Source organism: Barbus barbus (genome assembly GCF_936440315.1).
Source record: "Barbus barbus genome assembly, chromosome: 25".
Taxonomy (NCBI): Eukaryota; Metazoa; Chordata; class Actinopteri; order Cypriniformes; family Cyprinidae; genus Barbus; species Barbus barbus.
Genome location: NC_136753.1, coordinates 24,435,567 through 24,448,997, shown reverse-complemented (window position 1 = coordinate 24,448,997; position 13,431 = coordinate 24,435,567). Strand labels below are relative to the sequence as shown.

The window sequence follows — 13,431 nt, the reverse complement described above, 5'->3', positions numbered from 1 at the left end:
ATCCAGAGCCAAGCGGTTATTCATAAATACCAATATTTGCAACGACAGAATGTTCTAAAATTTAATATCAGGCTGTTAAATTTTATACTTTGAACTTCTGTGCTTTGAAATATTTCAACTGTCATATCCTGTGCAGTGGCCCAAAAATGTGTTTAGTATTAATGCATGAATGCGTATATTTTATAAATCATGTGTGTATAAAATATATTTTGTAACAAAATTTTAAAGAAAGTGTTATTTATTTGAAAGAATTATAGGATAAGCATATTTCTCAAGGAAATGATATAACAAAATAGCTTTTTTGAAATGGATAAAATATCACTCAGAAGTTCAGGGTTGGTAATATGCTCACAAAGGCTGCATTTATTTGATAAAATATTACAATTAAAATAGTAATATTGTGAAATATTATTACAATTTAAAAATAAGGTTTTCTGTTTAAATCTGCATTTTAAAATATATTTCTGTGATGGCAAAATCACTCCAGACTTCAGTGTCACATGATCCTTTAGAAATCATTTTAATATGCTGATTTGGTGCTCAAAAATAAATAAATAAATCTTTTTATCTATCTATGGAAATATCTTAACTGTCACTTTAATGTGTCCTTGCCGAATAAACCTATCAATTTAGTATTAATTAATCTTGCTAACCCCTAAAACCTTTGTATAGACTATTAAGAATGAAGACAAACAGTATTTAAACACTTTCTGGTTGTCAAATGTCACATGTCCTTTGTTAATGTGATTTAAAATGCGACTTATTTGATTTCACTCACTTCATTAAAGTAAAAGACTAATTGTACTTTTCCAAAGCTCTGTACTATAAGCCCTGATGCATGTGAATTTTAAATGTAGAAAGTATTTTCGTTGGTAGAAACTAATATTTCTGCTCTGTTGGTTCAATGTCTTAGTCGATCAATTCATAAGCTCAGACTTGACAAGTGAGAGTAAAAGAAGCCTGATGATCAAAAAGAAACTTTCTATTTGTTAAGCATGACCTCCCACTACTCTCTCAGAATTACAAATCATGCTGTTCTTTAGTAATTATGGCGACCGGAACTTGAGCTGGTTGAGTGTTTCTAATGAGAGGAGCAAAGTGCCAGGTTCTTCACAGGTTTGAAGGCCCCGCTGAGTACTCTTTGAGTGTTATTATTACTTTTGATTACTTTGTCAAGAGACACGGCATGTATGCAGTTGGAGCAATGGAGGTAAAAGCATTAGGCGTTGCATTATAGGCAGAGTATTTTCTAAGGTGGACCATATTGCAATATTGATCATGTTTTGCATTGACCGCTAATGGAAAGTCATTATAGTGTCATCTGATTTATCTCCGACAGCTTCTCATGTGGAAACAGAGCGTCGTGGGAGCTCAGCCACTCAAAGAGAGCGGAGGGCGTCTGGGGAACCCTATTGGGCGTATTCAGGTGAGTCACTCTCTCCTCGACCAATAAACAATGAAATATGTGCATGGCATCAGTAAGCAATAGCAACAATGTTTACTCAGCATAAGCCTGTGTGTCTGTGGGGAATCAACCCTATTGGGAAATTTAATGAGTATATTTCCTTTTGAAAAGCGGCAGGTGGGTTTGGTCTATTAGTTTTACATGTTTTGCAGCAGGGAAAGACCACTATGGAGCCACTTGGCAAAATCAATTGAAAATACTGAAAGCTTTGTCTCGGAGAGAGCATTTTTTGTATAATCTATAACTCCTCTGACTCAGCAGAATCTGCGAGCGTTTGCTGGATAGTTCTTATTTCGTATTTATTGAGAGTTATGAAAATGAATCAATCAATGGCCTCTGGCGGTCAATAATCGTGAACAGCAGCTGCTCTTATCTCATTTCAAACTCCCCCCCTTGTATTTCCAGCTGTTCTTTTGTCTTTTTATTTCAGACTTTTTTCTTCTCTCGTTCCTCTGGGCATCTGAACTGTTTGCTTCATCAACTCTCAGGCTCTGACAGACCAGTGCCGGCTTGTTCTTTGCCAGCATTCTGACTTGTGTCGGTGCTCAGAGGGATGAGGAACATTTATGCCAGTGGTTCCAGCAGCCCTCTACCATGGAATGATCTTTAAATGGTGCTTTTTCTTTTCTTTTGACTTGCTGGCAGCCATATATGTGTATTTACCATGTGAAGTCGCGCGATAAGCCCTGCGAGGCTTTCTCTCTCAGTGTGTGCCCGCTCTAATAGATGCAGCGTTTTCCAAATGTCGTTTCCATGATCTATGTCAAAAGATACTGTTTTCTCAGATTCTGATTTTTTGTGGTTGCTTTTCATATCTCCCTGTAGGATAGAAAACTCCAAATGATCTCTTTAATGTCTCAATATCTGGTTTGTGTTTGAGTGGAACGTGAATGGAGATTTTATAGAAGTTTCTATTTTTTTTCTCATGAGAATAAAAACACCGTAGTCTCACATGCAGCTACAAGATTTGCCAAGAAACCAGAATTGTGCAAAATTCAGAATTGAAGAATCCATCCATCCATCCATCCATCCATCCATCCATCCATCCATCCATCCATCCATCCATCCATCCATCCATCCATCCATCCATCCATCCATCCATCCATCCATCCATCCATCCATCCATCCATCCATCCATCCATCCATCCATCCATCCATCCATCCATCCATCCATCCATCCATCCATCCATCCATCCATCCATCCATCCATCCATCCATCCATCCATCCTTATATTTTGTTCTATCTATCGTTCTGTCTATCATTCTGTTGTTTAACTAACTTTCAAGACTTTTAAAACTTTTTCAGAACTTCTAAAAAAAAATGATCTTGACATTCATCTTGACAAATTTAGCATTTCTTGATTTTTCTGGTTCTATTATTTTGTTCTTTTCAATTCATTCCTTACATTCAAATTCGAGTTGCAATTCTGCATTGTGTTTGTTGTTGCAGAAATTGAATTGGAATTTAATAGGCTATTAATTCAATTGTGAACCAACCCCACAATATACTAAAAGTCTATAGAAGAAAAGTCAGAGATCTCAATATGAACTCAAATGATCTGAGCTGCTGTGTCAATACTTCCTTCATTTTTTCTATTTTTAGATGTCCTCTAACGGATTTTAAGAGAAGCATCTGAGACTCAACCTAACTCCTGAAATGTGAAAGAGCAACCTATAAGCAATTCAGTTTTCCTCTAAAGGTTTGGTTTCTGAGCGAAGTAGCCTGTGAAACGTTAGACTTTCTGTAGACCTTGACGAGTTTCCATGATTTCTTCGAGTGTTTTGAACAGATGTTGTTGTTTCTCAGGTATAGCTGTGGTTCCACAGCAGTTTCTCTGAAAGCATTAATGAGGCTAGTCAGCATGAAGGGTCTATGATTCAGTTCACAAGCAATAGCTGTCTGCTGTGCTTGCTTGTGCATTTTGCTTGTCTTTCGCACATTTTTACCCCTCTTACAAAGGATTTATTTTCTCACCAGACATTTTAACTGTCATTTTTGTCTCTTTTTGATGCAATTTCATTGTTTTGCAGCTTGTCCGTGTCAGAGTACTGTGTTGTGTGTTCACTGTCAAGTTAAACCCCCTGCTGGTGTCAGGTGGTTTGAAGCCACAATAGCTGATGTGGTTCTGTGGACTAAAGAGAGCTCAGTCTGGATTTTCGGAACTGTTCTGGGGATCAAAGCTTTTTCTTTTTCCAATTCTCAAGTAGTTTTATGAGCTATATTAAAGAGCATTATAAATGTTACAGAAGGAAATATTTCATTTTATGGATCCCTGCAGCAACCAGTGCTGTTTTTACAGTAAAGTTTTAGTTAGCTTTGGAAGAGAAAATACTGTATGAATGGTACTTTCATGGTTTTTGGACATGGTGCTAATGCAATACTATTTTTGGGCATGTACCATTTCATTCTTTGGAGTATTGTGTAAATACTATTGCACATGATATTTCCGTACCAAAGAACCATGGTGTTTTGCTTGCCATGGTATCATCTAAGTTCTTTGTCACGGGTTGACCACAAAATGCATCTTATATTATGTTTTACTACTAAAATATAAAATTTGCATTATTAATTAAAATACAGTTGGATTCAAATATCTGAGACCAAATCCTAAAAATAAGCAAAAAAAAGAAGTAATAATTTAAATTCAAATACTAAAGTAAGAAGAGACTGAGAAAATGTAATGTACATATTAAAATTAGATTTTTCACTTAACTATTTATGCTGTTAGAATAATTTGTAAAGAATGCAAAACATAGAAGTCTCTCAGACCAAGATCTGTGCATTTCTGTGTTAAGCTTTTCTTAACAGTTTCTCAATTGAAATTGTTAACCAACAAGTCATCTTTAGGACGTTCATGAAAGCAGTTCAATAGCTTTTCTGAGCTGAGTCTTTAGTGTTCTTTTAAAATTTGGTGACATTTGAAGTATTGCAAGTTATTTTATTTTTTTTCTTTAGTCTGTATGTTTGTGCTTCTTTTGAGTAGAGCCAGAATGCACTCGAACCTTTCATGCTCTCACAATAATTTCTGTGCCAGAAGCATTCTGCAGGCTTTACCTCTACCTTTCCCCTCATATAAATCCATTTTCAGAGCAAAAGCAAATCAAAGCTTGACAGGTGCGGGAACAATTACAGATTGCCCAAAAAGCCCATCTAAACTCTATTTCAGGATTTACACCTTTGCGATTATATGCAGTAAGATGTAATGCAATAATTATGAAAAATAAGCTTCAAATATTTACAGGAGACACTGGTGTAATGATTAGCCAATGCTATAGATTGCTTTCTGCTTCGAAAAAGGATGGTCACCCAACAATTATTTTGTAGCTCATATTTTCTAGCTTAACATTATTCAGTTTGGAAACAAGATAAGTAGGCCTTTGTTGATAATTTTCCCAATTTAGGCATGTAATGTGCAAATCAGCCGTGTTTATGTGCATGCCAATGCTCTATAAAGGATCCTGCTAACTTTATCGTAGAGTGGATGAAATAACAGAACTCCCTCTTACAATATATTGATCTCAAGAAGAACCTAATAAGGAGCAGATCCAGCCTTTGCCTTCAGAACAGCTTCCAACAATCTCGAGAAGAATATTGCACAATCTTTCACTGGAGAAAAGCCTCCAAGAAAGAGTCTATTTCTTGCTTTGTGCTTCAGAACTTCATTCCAAGAAGCGATTCTCTCTATAAAGCTCTATGTAGCATAAAAACAGTAAACTGTATAGGATGTACCTGGACCTGTAAAGTTGACTTTTTAGGTAAAACTGTTTAAACTGGGGACAGTTATTTACTTATTTATTAAGAAATGGTTACTTTTATTTAGCAAGGCGACATTAAATTGACCAAAAGATTTTTACAATTTTAAAATAAATTAAATTTCAAATGAATTGTGTTTTTTGACATTTCTGTTTATCAAGGAATAGTGAAATATGTATCATGGTTTCTTTAAAAATATGAATTGATTGTTTTCAGCATTGATAATAAGAAATGTTTCTACAGCACCAAATATTAGAATGATTTCTGAAGGATCATGTGACACTGAAGACTGGAGTAATAATGCTGAAAATTCAGCTTTGCATCACAGGAATAACTTACATTTTAAAATATATTAAAATAGAAAACAGTTATTTAAAATTGCAACAATATTTCTGAATATTGCTGTTTTACAATATTTTTGGTATTTCTGAAAAATTGCGGCGTCACTGTATTTTTGATCAAATAAATTCAAAAAACATTCAAAAATCTTACTGATCCCAAACCTTTTACCGTTTTCAATTGTGTATAATGCATGTTTCTTTTCTTTTTTATTGACAAGTTAAGGGTCTCATTTTCAGCATCATTAGCAGCACCAACATTTAGAAGTAATTATGTAATGTGACACATTACTCATCATACTGTAGTTATTCAACTATGTCTTCCTTAACTTAATCGCGTCAGACTGAGGAAAACAGATTCGTTAGGTATATTTTATTACTTTTGCCATTGCTCAGCTGTCTAGGATTTATTCCTACACCTGGTTATATGTCTTTGTGTTGACCTTGGATAAAGACAGTTTCTGTATAGCAGCGGTGTAATAAATTTCAGCTTTGTGAAGCTCTTAATATTAGAGGTTTATTTTTTCATAAGGGTTTCATAAAAGTTTGGTGGTAATCTCTGAGACTGTACTTTCTAACTTAATTTTGGCCTTTTGCCACTTTTATTTGCTGAGATAACATAGAAAGGTCAGGAAGTGATGAAGAGAAAAGTGCCCGAGTGTCAGAGTTTCCTCAGATGTTTCTACCAAAATCCCTTTGAAGACTAAAATAATTTAATCATAGAAGAATTTGATAAAATGAAATTGACATCAAATATGTTTTTTGAAACTCTAGATGTACGATTGCTGGAGTCTTTTTCTCGGGAGAAACATCTAAAAACAAGAATCTTAAGTAGAAGTCACAATTTGCTCACTAGTTAGTCTTACTGCTGTCAAAAAGTTTGATAAAAGTGATCACATTTTTCTGTTTTGAGACCAAAACAATTGTGGAGAAACAGTTTTCACTCACAAATCACTGGTAAATCTTACAAACAGTTACCAAGAAATGGCAAGTAACATATTGAATTAAACATGACATTTTCTAGTAGAAAAACTGAAATAGTTCCTGTAAAACATACTCCAATAAGCTTTGTATTATCTACGTAAAATATTTTTTTTACAGTACCGACTTAAACAATCTCCACATGAGCATAAACTACCACTAAGAACTTTTTTTTTATACATTTAGCAACTAAATGGTCTCTACGTGTGAACTTGGACCACTTTTTCCCTTAATGCTGATGCAATTTGTCCATGCTCGGCATATGCTGTTATAATTTTCTACTCTCCCATGTGACACGACAAATAATGTTGCTATTTTTGTGACAGATGCGCCTGCAACTCTGGCACTGGTAATATTATCTTTTTGGAACTCGGTTCAGTAGCATGTGTTGCTTTAGAAAAATGACATAGCGAAGTGCTAATTGTCAGGTCTCTTTAATTGCCGAGACACACCGCTAATTGCCTGTCAACATAATGTGACCTACCTTTGCAGCTGCATTTGTAAATGACTTCATAATTAAACTCTTTTCCTTCTGTTCATAAATGCAGATGTATGTAAAAGTAGTTGTTAAGTGTAATTAGATTTATTTAGGACAAAAACACTCTATATATGCACAGCTAGATGTGGATTCGGCTGAGAAAGGAGCCCAGGAAATGACTGTAGAGCTTGCAAGGTGAGATTTGATTATGGTTTATTTAAAATGCGCGTGTGTGTGTGGAGGTATTTTTCAAAAGGGACAGATAATATGCCACACTGCAGGGTCTCCCCCAGGAGGTGCGGGCACGCATCATTACTCATATTTTTCCTCTCATATTCTGCCAGGTTTTCATTTTCTTCTGCCAGTATTCTCTCATTTGCTCTCCCTCTCTCTCTCGCTCCCCTGTCTATCTCTTTCCCTCCCCTTTCCTCTCGCTATATCTGAGCAAATATTCACTTTGTGCTAAAAAGAGAGTATCAGTGTTTGACAGCCTTCGTCGTCCCAGCATGCTGTTATTACAGGAACAGTTTACGTATTTTGTTTACATGAACGGTTCGACATTTTAGGGTGAATTCCGGGTCATTTGAGTTCCATTTTTAACCACATAACAGTTCTTAACTTTTAAATTTAGGAATATGAGACTGCTAAGGATTTTAATGGTCATTCCCAGTCATTTATTTGATGTAAATGCAGCTCCAGGACAGCCTGTTGTGGCTGGATGCTAAAATAAGTCAGATCGACGTTCCCCAGCATCATTTTTCTGTGCCCCTGGCAACCCTCTGTGATTGATGGGTCAAGATGGCCAACCCTAGATGGTTATGCAAGACGAGCTCTCATAATTTGCAATGATAAATTGCTAAGACAGGAACCAATTTGTGTGAGAAATCCGGCTCCCGTATCATCCTCGAAGCTTTTTGTGGCAAAGTGCCAGTCCTTGCTGAAAAAAACAAGTTTTATTAAGAATTCAAATTAGATAGGATCTGTTTAACATAATGGAATATAGTGCAACAGAAGGAGATGCTTAGAATGATCTCCGATGTTCTGTGGTTACTCGGAGAAAGGAGCACGTACTGTAAAGAGTCCAAAAGAGGATTTGTATTCCGGGCTGTTTATATGTGGAGTGAAGTGGATAAATATTTGGAGAAAAGATGCAGTGGTAGAAATGATGCAGTGAACTTGAAGAAAGCTGTATCATATATACATAATTGTGAAGATATCATATACTATATATAGGCTTTAGAAAGTACTCACTTTTTTTTTTTTTTTTGTAAATTCTGTTGTCCTATTTTCTGAGCAGAAAAATTGACTATCATAAATTTTATCCATGATGTGGAAGACTTGTCATTCAGTTTAACAATAGTTTATATACGCAAAATCTCAGCATATTTAGAACCAGACTCATTAGATAACATTAAAGGTGGAGTAAGCGATTTCTGAAGCCAATGTTGATATTTGAAATCACCAAAACAAACACGCCCCTACCCCAAAAGGGTCTCGCCCCTATTTTGATAGCTCCGCCCCACACATACGTAATCTACGCAACCCAGGCAACGAATAGTTCTGTGAAACAAAGCAAAACAAAATATAAGCAAAATATAATATAATGGACGCGTGCGTGAGCGCTGCGATGCAACAACTGGCTGAACAAATATCTGAAACGGAGCAACGGTACCCGGACTTTTAATCATTCTTGGAGATTTTAACAAAGCAAATCTCTCCCGTGAACTGCCAAAATACAGACAGCACGTTACATGTCCCACCAGAGACCGTAATATACTGGATCACTGTTACACAGCGATAAAGGACGCATATCACTCTGTCCCACGAGCAGCTTTAGGACTCTCTGATCACTGTTTGTTTCATCTTATTCCATATTGGTTCATCTTCTGAAGCTTGCGGACGACACAGTCATCGGCCTCATCAAGGACGGAGACGAGTCTGCTTACAGACAGGAGGTTGAGCAGCTGGCTGTCTGGTGCAGTCACAGCAACTTGGAGCTCAACACACTCAAAACAGTGGAGATGATAGTAGACTTCAGCAGGAACCCCCCTGCACTCCCCCCACTCACCATCATGGACAGCACTGTGGCTGTAGTAGAGTCTTTCAGGTTCCTGGGCACCACCATCTCCCAGGACCTGAAGTGGGACATTCATATTGATTCTATTGTGAAAAAGGCCCAGCAAAGGCTGTATTTCCTTCGCCAGCTAAGGAAGTTCAACCTGCCACAGGAGCTGCTGAAACAGTTCTACTATGCCATCATCAAGTCTGTCCTGTGTTCATCTATAACTGTTTGGTTTGGCTCAGCTACCAAAACAGACATCAGAAGACTACAACGGACAGTTAGGACTGCTGAGAGGATTATCGGTGCCCCTCTACCCAACCTCCAAGATCTTTATATCTCCAGAGTGAGGAAAAGGGCCAAGAAAGTCACTGTGGACCCCTCTCACCCAGCTCAGTCTCTCTTTGAACTGTTGCCCTCTGGCCGGTGCTACAGATCACTGAGCATCAGAACAGCCAGACACAAGAACAGTTTTTTTTCCCACAGGCCATATCCCACCTGAATAACACATATCACACCCCAGTACTGTACATCTGTAAATAACTCATCAAACCCTCATCCGTACATAAGACATATGCACATTCACAGTTCTGTCTATGGACATTTTTTCTTTTCTGTATATTTTTATTTTTATTACTGTTGTTATTTATTAATTAGTGTTTTTTCATTATTAGTGTTTTTATTACCTTAATTATATGTTGTCTGCACGATGTTTGTACTTCTGTACTGGAAGCTCCTAACACCAAGACAATTTCCTTGTGTGTGTAAACACACTTGGCAATAAAACTCTTTCTGATTTCTGAAAACAATGTGATTAAAAAGAATAAAAAATAATATTAAAAAGATCTGTCCTGTCTGTTGTTTATTAATTCAAGCGGTGATGTTCTATAATGTTGTCCATTGACGCTGTACGTAATCATGTCACTGGAATTCGAGTGATCACAGTCCCAAACTGCAGTGAGTCAGAGAACTTACCAGTGTCTGAATTAGTGTACACGATCAACTGATTCACGAGCTCGGGAGCTGATTGAGACGCACCCCGTGTCTACACTGGATGCTGTGTGGTTCGACAAATCCCCGACAGAGTACTGCTGCCGCGTTCTATTTATGATGCACTGACACAAATTTCAAACGATTTTCAACGGTCGCTTTATCGCGTCCAGTGTAGGCAGACTTTAACTGTTGCGGCGCATCTGGTGTAGACACGGTGTTACTCACCTATCCAGAAAAACCAAAGCAACCTCGGCATCCGATCACATGCCTTCAGCTCCTTGAGTTCTCTCCAGCGCTGGAAAGCTGATCCGATATTTACACGGGTCCTACTTCTTGCCTTATCGTTCTGCAGACATTTTCCTCTTGTTTTTCATCCACCATCTCTATCTTTCCGTCGCTCGGCTGTTCACTGAATGCTCTCTCCTTCATATTATGTGTAGACACGCCCCTATACTGCCGATTGGCTACAAGTTTGTTTTGGTAATCGGCCCGACTCAGTTTTATAAAGCGTTTTTGAAAAATTACATACCCCACCTTTAAAAGAGTCTATTTAGGGATCACAGTGCAGCCCTAAAATACTAATTAATTGTAATTTTAAATCTTTACCAATCTTTGTCACTGTCTTTCAACACTTGGTTTTACCCATTTGTTAGCAAGAAGTTTTGAATAATTTAAAATATAGTACAATTTGTATGATCACTTTTTCTTTTAAATACTTGAAAAATGTACAGGTCATAATAAGTATGTCGTTTCATTTTTACATTAATATATTTTCTGTTTATTTTCACAACTTTCTAAACAAATTTTTAATCAAATTTTTCTTGCCAGTGAAAAAAAAAATTGAAAGTGAAATGCAAGTTGCATCATCCCTATCTAAGCTCTTCAAAGCAAATAAAAGTTTCTTATTTTACTTTATGGTTTTCTATAGTAATTATCAGCATTAAAAACACATTTCAGTACCTTAAGCGAAAGATTTGTCAAACCTGTCATTTTTCTCAAGCCATTGTTGTTTTCATCACATATTAGCGTTTGAGATGAACTTGAATGCAGAACTGAGAATGCAGTTTATTAATAGGTAAACGCATTTTTTGTGCAAAATGACAGGTATAGAGAATTTCTGATTGGCTAAAAAAAGTGCAGGCAAGCCCCTTGACAGTTTCTGGTTTACAGAGCCTGGGAATGTCATAAAAACAAATTTTCTCAGGACACCGCTTTCAGTGATGTCTGTCACATAGTTATGTGCAATCTGAACACAGTTTGTATCATTTGTTAAGATCTCTCTGAGTTTTACTAGTAAAAAAAATATTTTCACTTCTGTGGGTGTTATTGTTTGTAGCCACATAAGTGCTAGAAAAAAGCTCACATTGGCATTTGAGTTTAGGCAGTTACGTGCAGCCTGGCAGGCTAAGAGAAATCTAAGGTTACCCTCCCTGCCATCACGAGCGTTTTGTAATCGTGACCCTGTGTGAGGAGGGGTTTGTTTGGTGAAACTTTCCTCCCCACCCATAACATCACTTCTGCATACAATGGAAGTGATCATATCTCTGTGTCTGAACAGGAGGAGAGGAAATGAACACATTGGAGGGTGGACTGTAGAACATGCGGCTACATGCTAGATAGTTATCTTCCAGAAAATACTAGATAATTATTGACCTTTTAATTCACAGTTAAGTTTCTTGTTGTAGTTTTTCTTCCGTGTGAATCCTTCTCACAGCGCCCATGGCTACAGCCATATCCTCGGCCATTCATAATTCATGATATGCTTACCAGAATAATAGAAGAATACATAACAATATATTATTTATTACAGACGCCCTGAAAAATCACTGCTTCTGTTTACTTCCAAATACTTTTTACTCTTTTTGTCATAAAAAAAAGTATTCCTAGCATTGTGTGGAATTTATGTGACAGTATTTTATGGATCTTGTGATTTAAAAAAAGCCCTATGTTGTAAAATCAGTAAAGAGATGTATATGAAATTAAGACATCTTGGCACCGAAACCCAAAGTTTCTTTTTTTCAGCCTCCTAAATTAAGTTTCCGAGGGTGTGGAACAACATCCAGTTCACTTGAGCTCTCCATATAACTACTCAGAACAGGAAAGGACTTTTTTTTTTTTTTACATAGCAAAGTACCTTAAGATGGAGGCTGATAATACTGGAGGCGGACCTTGTTTTGTCTGGAACGCCACCCGCCAGCTAATTAGACGCAAATAGACCTTTGATTTATCATTTCCTTACTTGTCCTGTTTCACCACGCAAGTGGAACGCAGCCGACATACTTTAGAAGAATGGGTCAAAGATTAGTGTTCTAGAACATGCCATTCTTGATATAAAGGAAGCTTTTAGACAAATTATGTATAATATGTCTCATATCTCAAGAGAGAAACTGCAGTACTGTTCAACAGTTGGAGGGCTGTATGATTTTTTGAAAGAACTCTCTTATGCTCTCCAAGGCAACATTTATTGATAAAAATTAGTAAATATAATTAGAATTGAAAATAACGGTTTTCTATTCTGTTATATTCCTGTAATAGCAAAGCTGCCAGCAGCCATTACTCCAGTTCAGTGCCATATCATCCTTCAGAAAACATTTTTATATGCAGATTTGGTGCTTCTTATTAGGGCTGAGCGATTAATTGCATTTGCGATAATATCGCGATACGAAAAAAAACAAGATTTTTAAACCGCAGAGGCTGCGATTACACGGTCACGTGACACGCGAGAGCAAAGAGGTGTGTTCGACTTGAAGATCGATCGGTGTATAACTTCAAAGTACGGCGAGAGAAAGCATAAGGAGACGTCGTATTGTTAATCCTAGTACACATTCCAAAGGAAGTGGGTGGAGACGGTGAGATAAAGGGTGTAATTCAATCTGAAAGGTATCAATTAATGAGTTCAGTTATATCTCACCAAACAGCGGCAAAACTCATTTTCCTGTTACACATATTTTTTTGACTCTATTGAAGGTTACACAATGTTTGAAAAATGATTCAGACACAAAGCTTTAAATATGGAGAGGCTTCTGAATTCAAAGCAGGTTCTTTAAGCTTCAATCAGATGCTAATGATGTGAATGGTTCAGGACAATGTTTTGTTAATGTTTCTATGCAGTTCATGACCATGTTTTTTTCACCTGTTTACTTTCCACTAGTTAAAAATCATGAGTCTGATTGCTCAGAAATGTAATAATACATCTTTCCTCAAGCCACAGGGTTTTAGGCATCATTCATTCCTTTTTTATTGCCCTAAGATTAATTCATAAGCAGGGCCTTCAGATTTTTCCTCAAGAGTAACTTGCCTCAAATATGAAATGTCATCTGGCAGTTTGTGTTTAAATCCTGGCGATAGTGTTTTTCATTCCAG

General features: G+C 36.9%; 1 protein-coding gene across 1 annotated transcript in view; it reads left to right on the top strand.

Annotated features, from left to right (window-relative positions):
* LOC306844404 (receptor-type tyrosine-protein phosphatase gamma-like) overlaps positions 1-13,431 on the top strand; it is a 76,710-nt gene that overhangs the window by 16,717 nt on the left and 46,562 nt on the right. The window contains exon 2 of the mRNA XM_079376502.1: positions 1,340-1,426. Coding sequence (XP_079232628.1) covers positions 1,340-1,426 — 87 coding nt within the window. The remainder of the gene's footprint in view (positions 1-1,339; positions 1,427-13,431) is intronic.